General features: G+C 44.3%; 1 protein-coding gene across 2 annotated transcripts in view; it reads right to left on the bottom strand.

Annotated features, from left to right (window-relative positions):
- Positions 1-13,678, bottom strand: part of LOC309356463 (uncharacterized protein) — a 71,629-nt gene that overhangs the window by 44,072 nt on the left and 13,879 nt on the right. For both annotated transcript variants that reach the window (XM_081887900.1, XM_081887901.1), the window contains 14 exons: positions 12,951-13,106; positions 12,103-12,236; positions 10,883-11,041; positions 9,436-9,616; positions 8,294-8,505; positions 7,823-8,011; positions 6,630-6,772; positions 5,946-6,108; positions 5,713-5,799; positions 4,760-4,894; positions 3,432-3,551; positions 2,619-2,711; positions 1,823-2,040; positions 354-550 (listed from right to left, as the gene is read on the bottom strand). In XM_081887900.1, coding sequence (XP_081744026.1) covers positions 354-550; positions 1,823-2,040; positions 2,619-2,711; positions 3,432-3,551; positions 4,760-4,894; positions 5,713-5,799; positions 5,946-6,108; positions 6,630-6,772; positions 7,823-8,011; positions 8,294-8,505; positions 9,436-9,616; positions 10,883-11,041; positions 12,103-12,236; positions 12,951-13,106 — 2,187 coding nt within the window. The remainder of the gene's footprint in view (positions 1-353; positions 551-1,822; positions 2,041-2,618; positions 2,712-3,431; positions 3,552-4,759; positions 4,895-5,712; positions 5,800-5,945; positions 6,109-6,629; positions 6,773-7,822; positions 8,012-8,293; positions 8,506-9,435; positions 9,617-10,882; positions 11,042-12,102; positions 12,237-12,950; positions 13,107-13,678) is intronic.

Raw genomic sequence — 13,678 nt, 5'->3', positions numbered from 1 at the left:
TAGGGAAGCTTTTAATGTTTGATGCATTGTTGTATTTTGATATTTTGTTGGAAACTGCTCAGAGTGGCTGAGGAAACCCAGCCAGATGGGTGGGGTATAAATAATAAATTGTTGTTGTTGTTCTCAAAATGAATACTTACAGCCACATAGACAGTCTGGCCAAGGCTACTTGATCCAGAATGTGACCTGATTCCCCATCCTGTCTTGGATGATGACATCCATTGGTCTCTTTGCCTGCACCAGAACAGGACTCTGACTGCAGCCTATCTTGGACCTCAGTCAAGGCCAGACAATGCCCTACCTGCTCAAGAAGGATATGAATGCTTGTTCTGAACCTTGCAGCAAAGCAATACCTTCACGGATGTTGTTTTTGTGCTTGAGAGAGCCATCCAGGGAAAGGTCCTGGGGTATGACGTGCTTTAAGCTGAGAACATTGTGCCGGAAACTGCCATGGAGGGTTAGCACCAGACCCCCTTTCTGCTCCTTGGATCCCACAACGCCCAGGTGAAAGGCATTGTGATTCAGTTTCACTGCAGAAGACAGCATAGCTCTGGAGGCAAGAAGGAAGGCAAAGCAAGCAGTCAGTAGACATAGCCATGGAAGGACAGCTCAGTGATCTTCACTGCTGAACCACGGCTACCTACAGCAGGGATGGGGAATCTGTGGCCTTTGTAAAAGCAAGTGGATGGTAGGAGGGCAGTTGCACTACATGCAGCAGAAGCATGTAACTGGCAAACTGGTTTAATAAGTCAAGGTTCTTGGCTTATCATGACATATACAGAGCCCGCTGGATCAGGTCAATGTCCCATTTAGTTCAGCATCGTGTTCTCACAGTGACCAGCCAGATGCCCACGGGATGCCTGCAAGCAGGACCTGAGCACAAAAGCACACTCCCCATGTGTGATTCCCAGCAGCTGGTATTCCAGGAGCTACCGCCTCCAACCCTGGAGGTACAGCTAATCCATTGTGAGCCAGTAGCCACCAACAACCTCATCCTCCATGCATTTGTCTAAGCCTATTTTTAAGCCACCCAAGTTGGTGGCCCTCACCAGTGGTGTAACGTGGGTTGCCACCACCTGGAGCCAAGCGGAGGGGTGGGTGGGAGGGAAATGGACAGAGTATGCATGTGCTTTCAACTGGCTAAGGCGTCACCCAGGAAATGATAGCCGTAAAGTTAAGAAAAGAGTTGCTGCGCTGTCAGGAGAGGCCGCTTCCTGGTTTGCATAAGGAAGCCATTTTCAATGGATCCCAGTGACGGAAGCATGCAGCTGTATTGAGGTAGCACCGGGTGTCGAAATTTTGCACCCCTAACAAATTTTGCATCTGGGGCAAGCACCCCTGTCACCCCCATGCTATGCCACTGGCTCTCACTACATCTTGTGGGAGTAAAATCCATAGTTTTAACTTGTAGCCACGAGCCATGTAAAGAGGTACTGTCCTCTGTCTTGGGCTTGGCATTCCATAGCTGTGGGGCCATGAGAGAAGAGGCCTTGTCCTGTTCCCCATCAACCTTCCAGCTCTTACTGGCAGGCCAGAGAGCAGATTCAGAGCTGAATAATCTGAGCTCAGGTGTAGAACCTATTCTGAGTGCCAAGGCTCAGCCTTTAACAGGTAGAACAGAACATCCCCTGAGTACATGCAGCATAATTTTCCAGTGGGGCTCCATAGTTCTGATATATATTGAACATCACACCTGATTATCTTATTAGTTTGCTTTGAACCATATTTTGAGTTGTGGCCCCTTATTTATTGTATAACTGGTGATGATATTTGGCTACAAAATAAAGGTTTGGGCTACAGCCCCAGTTGCTGCTTTCTTTACCTGGTTGGCGACATCTTGCCATTGAACTGCAGCCACAAATATCTGAACTGCGTCAGAATTGCCTGTCTTAGGAGAGCGCTCACTCTGATGCTTCCGGCATCCTTCCTCATCTCACCATTGAAGTCCGCCTCCAGCAACACAATATCCTTTCTGCCAGAGTGAAGGCAAAAGGATCCATTGAGACCATTCCTGCTGTATCGGTTTGTGGTGGCATGGGCCTAAGGGCAGGAAAAAACAAAACAAGCAATCCATGGGTCAACTGGGGCGCAGCCCGACCAAGGATAAGTCCCATCCTCCCCCACCCCAAATCTCAAAGCCAAATCTGTCAATTTTTTTGTTTCCCTCAGTTTCTCTTGTTTTCCAAACTTACATTACATTCTCCATATTTTCACATCAGCTTGCAATTTTTTTAAAAATAACAACACTTCATGAAATTCATCAGCATTTTAGTGTGAATTTTCCCCAATACATACATTTTTATTGCAATTTTACCCAACATTCATGCAGAGGGCAGGTTGAGATCTAGTATTCATACACTACAGGTGGGTAGATTTCTATGGAACATAAGTTGGCCCTGAGCAGGAGGGGAGACAAGATGGCCTCCAAGCCCCTCTCATTCTGTGATTCTTAGGATTCTGTTACTTTGTCTTCACCCCAGATCAGAATCTGAGCTGGAGAAAACCCTGAAGATTGGCAACTCCAGGATCACTTCAACAAAGCAAAAGATAGGGGGAAAGAGAGGAGAATACTTAATGTAAATTGCTGCTCTGCTGTCAGGGAATATGAATTTTGGTACCTGAAAACTTGGAGGAAAGTTTGATTGATTCAAGTGAGAAAATTGTGAATAAATTCCAAACCCAGTCTTGGTTCCATTCAGCCAAGCTGTAAACTGTTGATACAGAAGAGTACATTCAGACACGGGGAATATTATGTTAGCTTTCTTGATTATACATCTACCAGTTCTGTCCCATTTTCTAAAGCTCCTTTCGTGCTGCAGTATCTGTTGGGTTATGAAGCTGTGGCTTTCTGACTGATATACTGGCCCATCATGCTAAATTTCATTGACACCAGTGGGCATGATGTGACATGGCAATGGACATCGTTGGACAACATTGCTGCTCCCCCTTTCAGCACATGTGTGCTTCTGTTCCAACCTCGCCCTTGGGTTAATAGAAGGTTCCAACCATGGATAATATTGGCTGCAATCATAATTACAGAGGGTAGGTTAAAATGGACAAATGTCTACATTGCAATGACTTGGAAAAATGTCTGCTTGGAGACAGTTCCTGCCAATATTTGTTTGTCCCACACTTTCCAGTGCATTTTCCTCTCTCTTTCCTAGTGTCCGTGATTTTTTTTAAAAGTTGATTTGTTGCGCTACAATGACAAAGTGCTTCAATCCACACAAATTGTGCTTGAATCCCTCCCGCCTTTCTCAACATTGGGTGCCCAGATGTTTTTGAATCACATCTCCCATCATCCCTGACCGCTTCCCATGCTGGCTAGGAATGATAGGAGTTGTTGTCGAACAACATCTAGGGACCCAAGGCTGAGAAAGTCTGGTCTAGAGGTCCTCTTAGTTGCATAAAAGACTAGTACGAAACCTGACCTGCGAAGTATCCTGTTGGTCGATAGTAGCTGTTATTGTCACACCGGATGCAAAATCAGCCAGTCCAGCTTCTCTTGAAAAGAGCTCCCCCCTCATAGCAACCGACTGTGGAAACTTGAGCTAGTAGGAAGGAAATGCGATAAGTTATCCCTTTCTTCAGATTAACAGAAGATGTTCTGACTCATCTTACATGACTTTACTGCAGACCACATGATAATCCCCCCCCCCAGGTTCCCCATTTGGAAGCCGTGGTTATTAAAGAGGTTAAAGTTTATAGTCCAGGCAAGTAGTTTGGCTACTTATGCATTGCGACAAAGAGAGGACACAGATTTACATGGAAATTTGCATATGCTAATTCATATGTATGGATGCTCGTTTGAGAGATACGGGGTGTATTCAATTCTCAAAGCACATCATTGAACTGAATGAACATTACTATTAATTTCTGTAGGTCTACTCTGAGTAGGATAAGCACCAGCTTCAACCCAATTACTATCATTTAAGTAGAACTGCATCTCACTCTAACGGAGAAGACTGTGACTGGACGAGTCTTGTTCAGACTGCTGTGCAAGTGCTAACTCTAGGATTGGTGACTTCAAAGCCTCTCCTGCTCTCCCTTCTCAGGTTTCCTTCATAGTTAAACTGGGCTTGAACCAGACAACCCTTCAAATAGAGGCCTGACAACTGTAAAGAAGGACACACAGCCACCCTATAGACATGTCCTAATGCAGATACAGCACCATCCTCTGTGCTCATGGAAGCTCCACGGATATCACTGGGGATTGCAAGATCTGCTTCTGCACTGTAGTTGCACATAATACAATATGCTGGTGGTTGACTGGGTGATAGCAGTCTTGGCCAACCTATTGCCTTCCAGATGTTTTGGACTAAGCCACCATCAGCCCCAGTCTGGTGCTGTAGAGCAGTGTTTCCCAACCTTGGGCCTCCAGCTGTTTTTGAACTACAATTCCCATCATCCCTGACCACTGGTCTTGCTAGCTAGGGATGATGGGAGTTGTAGTCGAAAACCAGCTGGAGGCCCAAGGTTGGGAAACACTGCTGTAGAGAGCTGTAGTTCAAAACATCTGGATTTTAGATTGGCAAGCATAAGCTGGTTTTTAATTTAATTAAATTCTTAAATTTATATCCTGTCCATCCTTCCATAGAAGCCCACAGCTGGATATTTTTTTAAAAAAAAACCAGTTAGAGAATAGAAAGAAATGAAACACAGCGAGCAACCTATACATTATTTGCCAAAACCCTCAGAAGTTAAGTGGGATGGAGACAGATAAAGAGAAGGTGGTGCCTCTTCTCTAAAAGGTAGGTACCTGGAATGCATGTGTCATATCCATTTGTACCAGGTGTTGGGACTCAGCCATGCTAGATTGGTTCTGGTATTTGCCCAGGAAGCTGAGAGCCTCTTTCCTGTTGACCTTTAGGGTCACTTCGATCTCCTGTTTCACCTGTGGGTTGATATAATGAGTATTTAAATGTGCCAGATCAGCAAAGCAGCACCTTTGTCTAAATCTGGAGAGACTGTCTACAGATCTAACGTACAGAGACCATAACTTTGGTTAGGAGGACTGGCAGCAGGATTTGGCAAGCAAGTGAGCAATGGCCAAACTGAGGACAGGAAGCAGCAGCATCTACTTCCTGTGAGCTCTCTGGATAGTTGTGCTAGTAGAGCGAGGGGTGGTGAGAAGGTCTTCAAACCACTCTCAACACCCTTAACAGACTACTGTTCCCATGATTCTTTGGGGGAAACCACAACTCTTTAAAGTGGTATAAAGGTAAAGGGACCCCTGACCATTAGGTCCAGTCGTGGCCGACTCTGGGGTTGTGGCGCTCATCTCTCTTTATTGGCCGAGGAAGCTGGAGTACAGCTTCCGGGTCATGTGGCCAGCATGACCAAACTGCTTCTGGCGAACCAGAGCAGTGCACGGAAACGCCATTTACCTTCCCGCTGGAGCGGTACCTATTTATCTACTTGCACTCTGACATGCTTTCGAACTGCTAGGTTAGCAGGAGCAGGGACCGAGAAACGGGAGCTCACCCCGTCGCGGGGATTCAAACTGCCAACCTTCTGATTGGCAAGTCCTAGGCTCTGTGCTTTAACCCACAGCGCCACCAGCATCTACTTAAAGTGGTATATAAGTGCTTTAAATGTACAGTGTGGACATGGCCATAAAACCAGGGTTGTAGCCAGAATGTCTTCATTATCTCCCCTGAGGCGACTTTATGCATAGTGAATCATTCCTTCAATCTCATCAAACTTACTTACACAGCTGAGATTTCGTGTTATGGCGCAAACTTCTATATTTTTGGGGAAGAAGTTGCTGTTGTATGGATGCGTCAATCCAGCACAAACCTGGAGATGGGTGAAGGGTTGGGAAGAAGAGAGAGAGAGAGAAAAAAACTTTACACAGATGTGTAGCTTATTTCATGGCTGTTTTGATATTGAAAAGGTTACCGGGGAGGAGGGGGCAGGCAGATGGTTTCGTAAATTTGACTCACATGCGGATTTTCAGCTTTGTAGCTGAGTGTGAGAGTTTGAACAGACTCTTCAAGCTCGTTGATCAAAACTTTTGTTTCCAAGAAATAATGCTTCTCCTTTTTGTTCAGAGTGAAGGTTTCTTGGAGGAGAAAGCTTTGCGGGATGGGCAGTTTAAACGGGTGCCTGGGATGTAAATAAAATAAGTAAGGAACTTTCAGTTGAAACACAGAAGATGGGAAACCTCACCCTGAATTTCCTTCGGCTCAAGCTGCTACAATGCAATAACGCCCTATGTAAATATTACAGTGCTTCCCAGTAAATATATTATCATGTCACATTAGTTCAGTTAATAAAGTGCACCATTGTCTAATCTGGATTATTTTAACAGTAGCACAACCTTCTGGTTGCCTCTAAACCAGTGCTTAGAATTGCAGGGGAAGAGGGCAAAGAAAGTCAGGATAGGGTTGTCCAAACGAAAAAAGCTTTTAGCAGACACCAAAGACATTACACTTAAAGCATCTGCCTAATATAAATGAGCAGGGAGTTCCAGAGAGCAGGTGCTGTCTCACTGAAGGAGCAATTCCTTGCAAGTATATATTTGCATTGACGTTTACTGTGTTGATTGAGAGAGGTGAAATATCTCTTTGTTTTCCTTACCCAAATGGAGAATATGAATGGAGCAGGATGGGTGGGAATTAAAGTACCTGAACAGGACAGTCCCACGTTTTTGGTAGAGCATTTTCTCCTTCTTGACTTCTTCTATCTGTGCCTCAAACTGCAGCACAAGCGGTGGCGGGGTCTTGTGATCCGTCCAGAAAACCTGCACAGAAATGTTTGCCTTCCTAGGCTGTGACCAAGAAATCAAATTCAGGCACAGGCACAGAATTGGCAGGTGGAAGAGAGAAAAGTATGCATAAAATGCTGCAAAAAGTGGGCAGTAAAATGCCACTTCGAACCCACAAAGTTTTTGAACATGCAATTAAACATAGGAATACAATTACAAAAAATATAATGACACAGCGCTTGTCTATCCATAATGATCCCTGTACATCAAACTCATGTGACAAACAATAACTACAGAGGATTGGGGTTCTGGCACATTGCCATTTTGCTTCAGGCAGCGAAACAGGATAGCCCACCCGTGATAGAAAGTTGGCAACCACATATGTTGTTAGGGCATCCTCTGGATCTCAGATTAGGATGTCAGCTATCCAGACCACCAGGATAAACCAAGTGAGTTCCCATCTGCACTACACATGCAAGGCACTAGGATACCACTTTAAACAGCCATGGTTTCCCCCAAAGAATCCTGGGAACTGTAGTTTATTAAGGAGTTCTCCCAGACCTAGAATTTCTAGAGTGCTTTAACGGTCAGTTCCTCTTCCCAGGGAACTGTGGAATTGCAGCTCTCTGAGGGGAATAGGGGTCTCCTAATAATTCTCAGCGCCCATAGCAAATTAGGATTCGCCTGCATTTTAGTGTGCATTTCTATTCACACATAAACTTTGTATGCAATTTTGCCAAATACACTCCTTTGTGTTATGCAAACTGCCCCTTACAATGCATTTGAATGCTATTTTCGCTCACATGAATAACTATGCACACTTTTTATATGTATTATTTAACTGGAGAACACCACAAAATTCAGAGATGTGTGAATTTTGAAGGATGGCTGTGTTTCGCTTTGCACATTGCTTTGGGCAATGCGAATGTGGTAGATTCACATTGAAATGAAACCCATTCCCCCCCCATCCTTATGGGAAAGGAAGACAAATTTCAAACCACAGCTTTATCTACACCATACATAATTTTTTGCCCATCTGTCATGTCTCTTATTCCTGTCCTAGACAAAAATGCCCCAATAACAGTAAACAGCCTATAGCTCTGACCATCTTACCACCTCCAGGTGAAAGTAAGCCATCGTCATGTTGAGTTCTTGCTTTGCAGACTTTATACAGAAATGGAGAAACTTTGTCTTTTCATTATTTTCTAGGCGAATCTCATTCTTTATGTGCTGGTTCCACAGAGACACCACTTCACTTTGGCTGTGAAGAAACCCACTTGCAAAGTAGTTGACTGTAGATGCCTGAAAATTTAAAATGATGGTTTTGGGTTCCTCTAAGGTTTCTTCTACTAAAGTACAAACAACAGGTTGCAGGCAGTTGGTCTCGATGAACCTTACAATCCCTTCTAACTCTACAATTCGATGATTCTACCATATCTGATATTTATGACCTGTGGACCAAATAAACTAAACTGCTGCTAGGACAATCCCATTTCTCCCATGGCTCTCATGGCCATGGAATACAAACATCAGCAGATGATGAAAAAGCATTAGGACAAAGGCAGGGTTGACATGGGAACTAACCTGCAAGTAGGTGGCGGTTGGCGTGTGGATCAGAATTCTCCCTTCCTTCTTGTCATCTCTGTCCTTGCAGAAGACCTCCACAAGTAGGCCCTTGACCACAAAGGCCTTCCCAGCAGTTAATTCAATGGTTGCTAAATAAGCCGAATGCTGGGGCTGGTGTAGCTTGTGAGCGGCAAACAGGTACAGCCAGGGTGTGTCCATGTTGAATGTACCTTACAAAGAACGGAAAGCTGCATCTGTTAATGCTATTCAGTTCTGATCAACGGTCTCTAGCTATCAGGCCATCACAAAATGCTTATCAGTGTGAAAGTAACATCAACAGGAGTTAACTCAGGCCCAAATAAAACTGCAACATAAACCTAAACGGCCAATTTCCCCTAGTAGTTCACTACCTGTCCTTTGAAAAAAAGAATGATCGTTCCTCATTTACTAAATGTTTAGTTGTACAGTGCTACCTCGGGTTAATAACTTAATTCATTCCGGAGGTCTGTACTTAACCTGAAACTGTTCTTAACCTGAAGCACCACTTTAGCTAATGGGGCCTCCTGCTGCTGATGCGCCGCCGGAGCACGATTTCTGTTCTCATCCTGAAGCAAAGTTCTTAACCCGAGGTACTATTTCTGGGTTAGCGGAGTCTGTAACCTGAAGCATATGTAACCTGAAGCGTATGTAACCCGAGGTACCACAGTATCTGTTGCTGAGTCCCCTCTGAACAGGTGTCACCTTTACCTGCCCTACAACGTACATCTTATAGGATGTCAGGTTTAGGGCAGATGAGCATGGCTTGTCTGAGATGGAGTTGTGACCTGTGGAGATCACTTTGGTGCTGCCAATGCAGTTTTTTTTGCTTCACCCCTGCAGGCACACTCCACTGTCTCTTCAGAAGACGAATGCCAACTCTCTCTCTCTCTCTCTCTCCCCCCCCCCCCCGTGTCTACACAGAGTATATACTTTCTTCAAATGTTCAGAAGCGGCTGCTTTTCTGTTCAGAGCATGCAGAGTATGTTTGCCAGTGCCTTTGTTATTATTGTGAGCCGATTCCAACATCTGTTGTTGGAAAAGCAGACTACAAATATTAAAACCAAATATGAAAACAAGCCTTGTGTGGTGTGTGTGTGTGGTGTGTGTGTGTTTGTGCATACCTTCCCATTTCTTCAGAGAATGCCTTGAGGTCTCTTTCCACTGCAGCCCCACCACAAAAGGGATGCGGTTGTTATAGTGCACTTTGAAGTGGGTGCTTATTTCCGTAGAACTCTGTATGGAACAGGAGTGCTGGAGCTGAGTTCTGTAATCCACTTGCTTTTCGGGCACTTGAATGGTGAACTGGGGGACAAAAAAAAGGGGGCTGCATTTCATACGGCAGAAGAGAGACTACCGGCAGTTCAAAGTAAAGCTGCGTACTCATGGTATACACAATACCGGTGAGCTGGGTGGCATTGTTTATCTGGCTTCTCAATGCTGATTACCAAGAGCCAGCCAGGCACTCCCAGGGACATTCCTGCACTGTGCCACGCTCCCCACTGCCTCCCCACCACTGGCAGTGACGGTTTGCATGGGGAGCCAGGAGAGCAACGCTGCCCCTTGCCCTGCCCATGCCAGCATGGTCTACTGGCAGCAAAGGTGCCATCTTCTAATAAACATTAAGGGGACCCAACATGATATCCTGACATCACATGTGCAATGTCCTGGCAATGTCCTGAGCAATGGTGGTGGTGGGGTTGCACTAAAAAAACATTGGCTGAAATGACTGGCAGAATCCGAGACCAGGGAGAAGAGTCGGCGGAAGAAGATTGGAAGAAATTTAAAGATTATCTACAGAAATATTGCAAAATTAATGAATGTTAGAATGATGTTGGATAGAAACTAAGTGGTTCTCAGCTGTAATGCTCTAAGAGAATATGGAAAATAAGGTTTAGAATTAGGTTAAAATTTATTGATAAGGATTTGCTGAACTAGCAATTTGAATTGGAATACAAAAAAGGGAGGTATGAGGAGGTCTGGGAAATATGTTAATGGAAATAAGTAATGGAAACTTTGCGTGTTTTTAATTATTTTCATTTTTGTATTTTTGTTATTTTTCTTTTCTTTTTTCTTTTTGATTTTTATTGTATTATTATTGAAAACTTTAATAAATATTCTTTTTTTAAAAAAACCAAAAAACATTGAGGAGACCCAAAGAGCCTCGGCCCTCAGAATTTGTGCACATGTCTGGGAGACCCTCCATATTCCCTTCCCAGAGCTACAATTCCCAGTTACCTGGGAAGAGGGCTTGACTGTTAAACTACTCTGAATATTGTAGTTCTGCGAGGGAAATAGGGGGGTCCTCCTAAAAACGCTTAGTACCCTTAACAAACGCCAGCTCCCAACCTCCCAAGACTCTTTGGGGGAAGCCATGACTGTTCAAAGTGAGATAACAGTGGTTGAAACATATGGTGTGGGTGCGAGCTTCGAAGAGAATATCTGAACAAGAGGACTTATTTCCCACCAGCTACAGAGACTTCTCCATCATCTTTATAGGTTTTCACTGAGGTGCAATTCCTTAGTCCATCACCTCAACTGCTGCACCACCACTGGGTCCTTTACATTTACCTCCATGAAATAGCTAGTCAGAGCTGGACGAGAACTATTTGTAAATGTCTGGCTGACTATCACTCGCCGCTTGTTGTTGATTTCGTCCCAGTGTTTTCCATAGTTCAACTCTAGTCGGGAATGCAGGCGAGAGACAGTTTCTTCGTGACGTAGATCGACCTGCGGAAAAGCAACTCGGGTTTTATAATTGGTACTAAATAATTACTACATTCCTTATAGCAGCCCACTTGTGTCCTCAAATCTTCAGCGGTGACGGGCTTCTCAATCATGCACTGCCAGGAATGGACAGAGGAATCTAAATCAGCCCCCTTTCATTCAGACTGGTGTTCAAATCCTAGCATTCATTCCACCCTGTTTTGTGCAGATATTTTTGAAAGAATGCACAAAAAGTTCGCATTTAAGCTGTATATTTTATTATGTGCATTGATGCACACTTTTCTCCCAAAATTCCTATTTTGCCATGCTTTTCAGTGCATTGTTTTTATAACACACATTTAAACCATAAAATACCCATTTTTGTGGGCACTTTCTGTATACCAAAGCTGCATTGAAATATCTGGCTGATGGGGAATTGTGTTGTGATCTGCAAGCTAGTGCGGGACAGTCAGATTGGAATGGTCTGCCACAAAAAGCAGACTGAACAAATTTCACCTCTATCCCCAACCTTAACAGCTACTCATAGCTGGGGGGGGGGGGAGGGTGCTGATTGTGAAGTGACCTGTACTGTCACACCTCTTACACAATGCCCACATCCTAACCTAGAACCAACTCTACCCCACTTTTGAGCATCAGGTAAAAGCAGATCTCTATGGCAGCTGCTAAGTTGTAGAATTCCCTTCCCACAAGAGTGCATCTTGCATCTTCATTATTTAGTTTCCATGAGGAAGAAATCTGGATTCAGCACCACTGCTCATGATTCATAATTCTGTTCTGGTAAATCAGGGGTCAGCAAACTTGTTCAGCAGGGGGCTGATCCACTGTCCCTCAGACTTTGTGGGGGGCTGAACTATATTTTTTTTTGGGGGGGGGAGAATGAACGAATTCCTATACCCCACAAATAACCCAGAGATGCATTTTAAATAAAAGGACACATTCTACTCATGTAAAAACATGCTGATTCCAGGACCATCTGTGGACCAGATTTAGAAGGCGATTGGGCCGGATCCAGCCCCCGGGCCTTAGTTTGCCTACCCATGCGGTAAATGAAGTCAATGCTTTACCTTGTGGTTGTAGGCTAGAATCTGAGTGCAATAGAATTCATGCTCCAAATCTAGCCGGTAGGCATCCTTTGGGACATTCTCCACTTTCAACTTCTGGCTCGTGGTACATTCATGCTGAAGGCTTTTTGCAGCTCCTGCTCCAGGTGAAACGCAAATGTACATACATAAATATTTACTAAATGACATTATTCTGTTTTCACAGCACTCAGGCGCAGTCAGTGCTAATAGGGAAGGCAGATCTACGCTCACACCTCATGAGGGATGTGTGACTTTGATTCTGATTTCTTATAGCTTCTCATGTTTCCAGTCTTAAGTTCAGTCCTCCACATAGGTTTGTGAAAATTTATCACGATTCTAATGAAAATTCTCCAGATATACACATTTCTATGTGCAATCTTTTCTAATTTACACATTTTTTTGCAAACAATTTCCCCTTATATAATGCATTTTTGCATGTGATTTTCAGTAATACATGCATTTTATGCATGGCTTACCCCCAGCATATGAATTTTTGTACACATTACTTGGTTGGAGAATTGCATTGCAAAATTCAGAGAAGTGCAAATTTTGAAAGGTGGCTACATTCTGGTTTGTGAAATCGTTTTGGAAAGTGCAAATTAAGTTAACGTCACCTTTAAGTGTGGACTGAATCAAATTTCTTCCCCATCCCTATACCTTGCATTAAGAACAGAACAGCCTGCCGGATTAAATGAAGGCTCTATCTAGTCCGGCATCCCATTTCTCACAGTAGCCAATCAGATCCTTCTGCACGAGAGCAAGAACAACACTGACAAAAGCAATAAAGCTCAACTTTGTTTTTGTATTAGTACAGTATAAGAACTGAGTACCAAACAATCCATATTTAATTCTAAGGGCGCTGGACCAGATGTCCCCTCGCTGTTGCAGAAGAGCAATGATGTGAGATCCAAGAACCCCTGGAATGTGGGTTTCTCCCTCCAGTGAATACTGCTTCAGCTTATCATCTGCTTTCTTCTCCATACACACTAAAGAAACAATAGAAACAATACCATCAATTGATACCATTAGGAGATCAGACACCTGCAGAAGTGGCTTACCAGGTGGGACACAGTTGCTGCGCCAGTTTCCTGGCAGATGGGAGGGGGCAGGGAAGGCCGTGAAGTGCAAATGCACAGCAGGAGCACCAGACTAGCTCTGCTATTGCGTTTGCACCACCCTTCCCCTCCTAATAAACAACAATAACCCACCTGCAGGAAAGCAAGCATAGCAAAACACACATGTCCAGCATGACCATCAACGCCAGGAAGAAGGACTAGTGGGCACAGCCCCACTCCCTGGTCAGGTGTTCAATGAACTTGTGAGATGCTCGTATGGACACATAATACCCTCACTGCATCTGTATGAACTTGATCGTCTAGTGTGGTACTTTGGAACTCCCTGCCTTTCGATATCAGGCAGGCACTCTCACTGTATTCTTTTCAGCACCTGCTGAAGATATTCTTATTTAGACAAGCCTACTCAGATGTTTGGGATGTGGGTGGCACTCTGGGTTAAACCACAGAGCCTAGGTCTTGCCGATCAGAAGGTCGGCAGTTCG

The sequence above is a fragment of the Podarcis melisellensis genome (assembly GCF_964234715.1).
Source record: "Podarcis melisellensis genome assembly, chromosome: 14".
In the NCBI taxonomy this organism is placed as follows: Eukaryota; Metazoa; Chordata; class Lepidosauria; order Squamata; family Lacertidae; genus Podarcis; species Podarcis melisellensis.
This window is presented reverse-complemented; position numbering and strand designations above follow the sequence as displayed.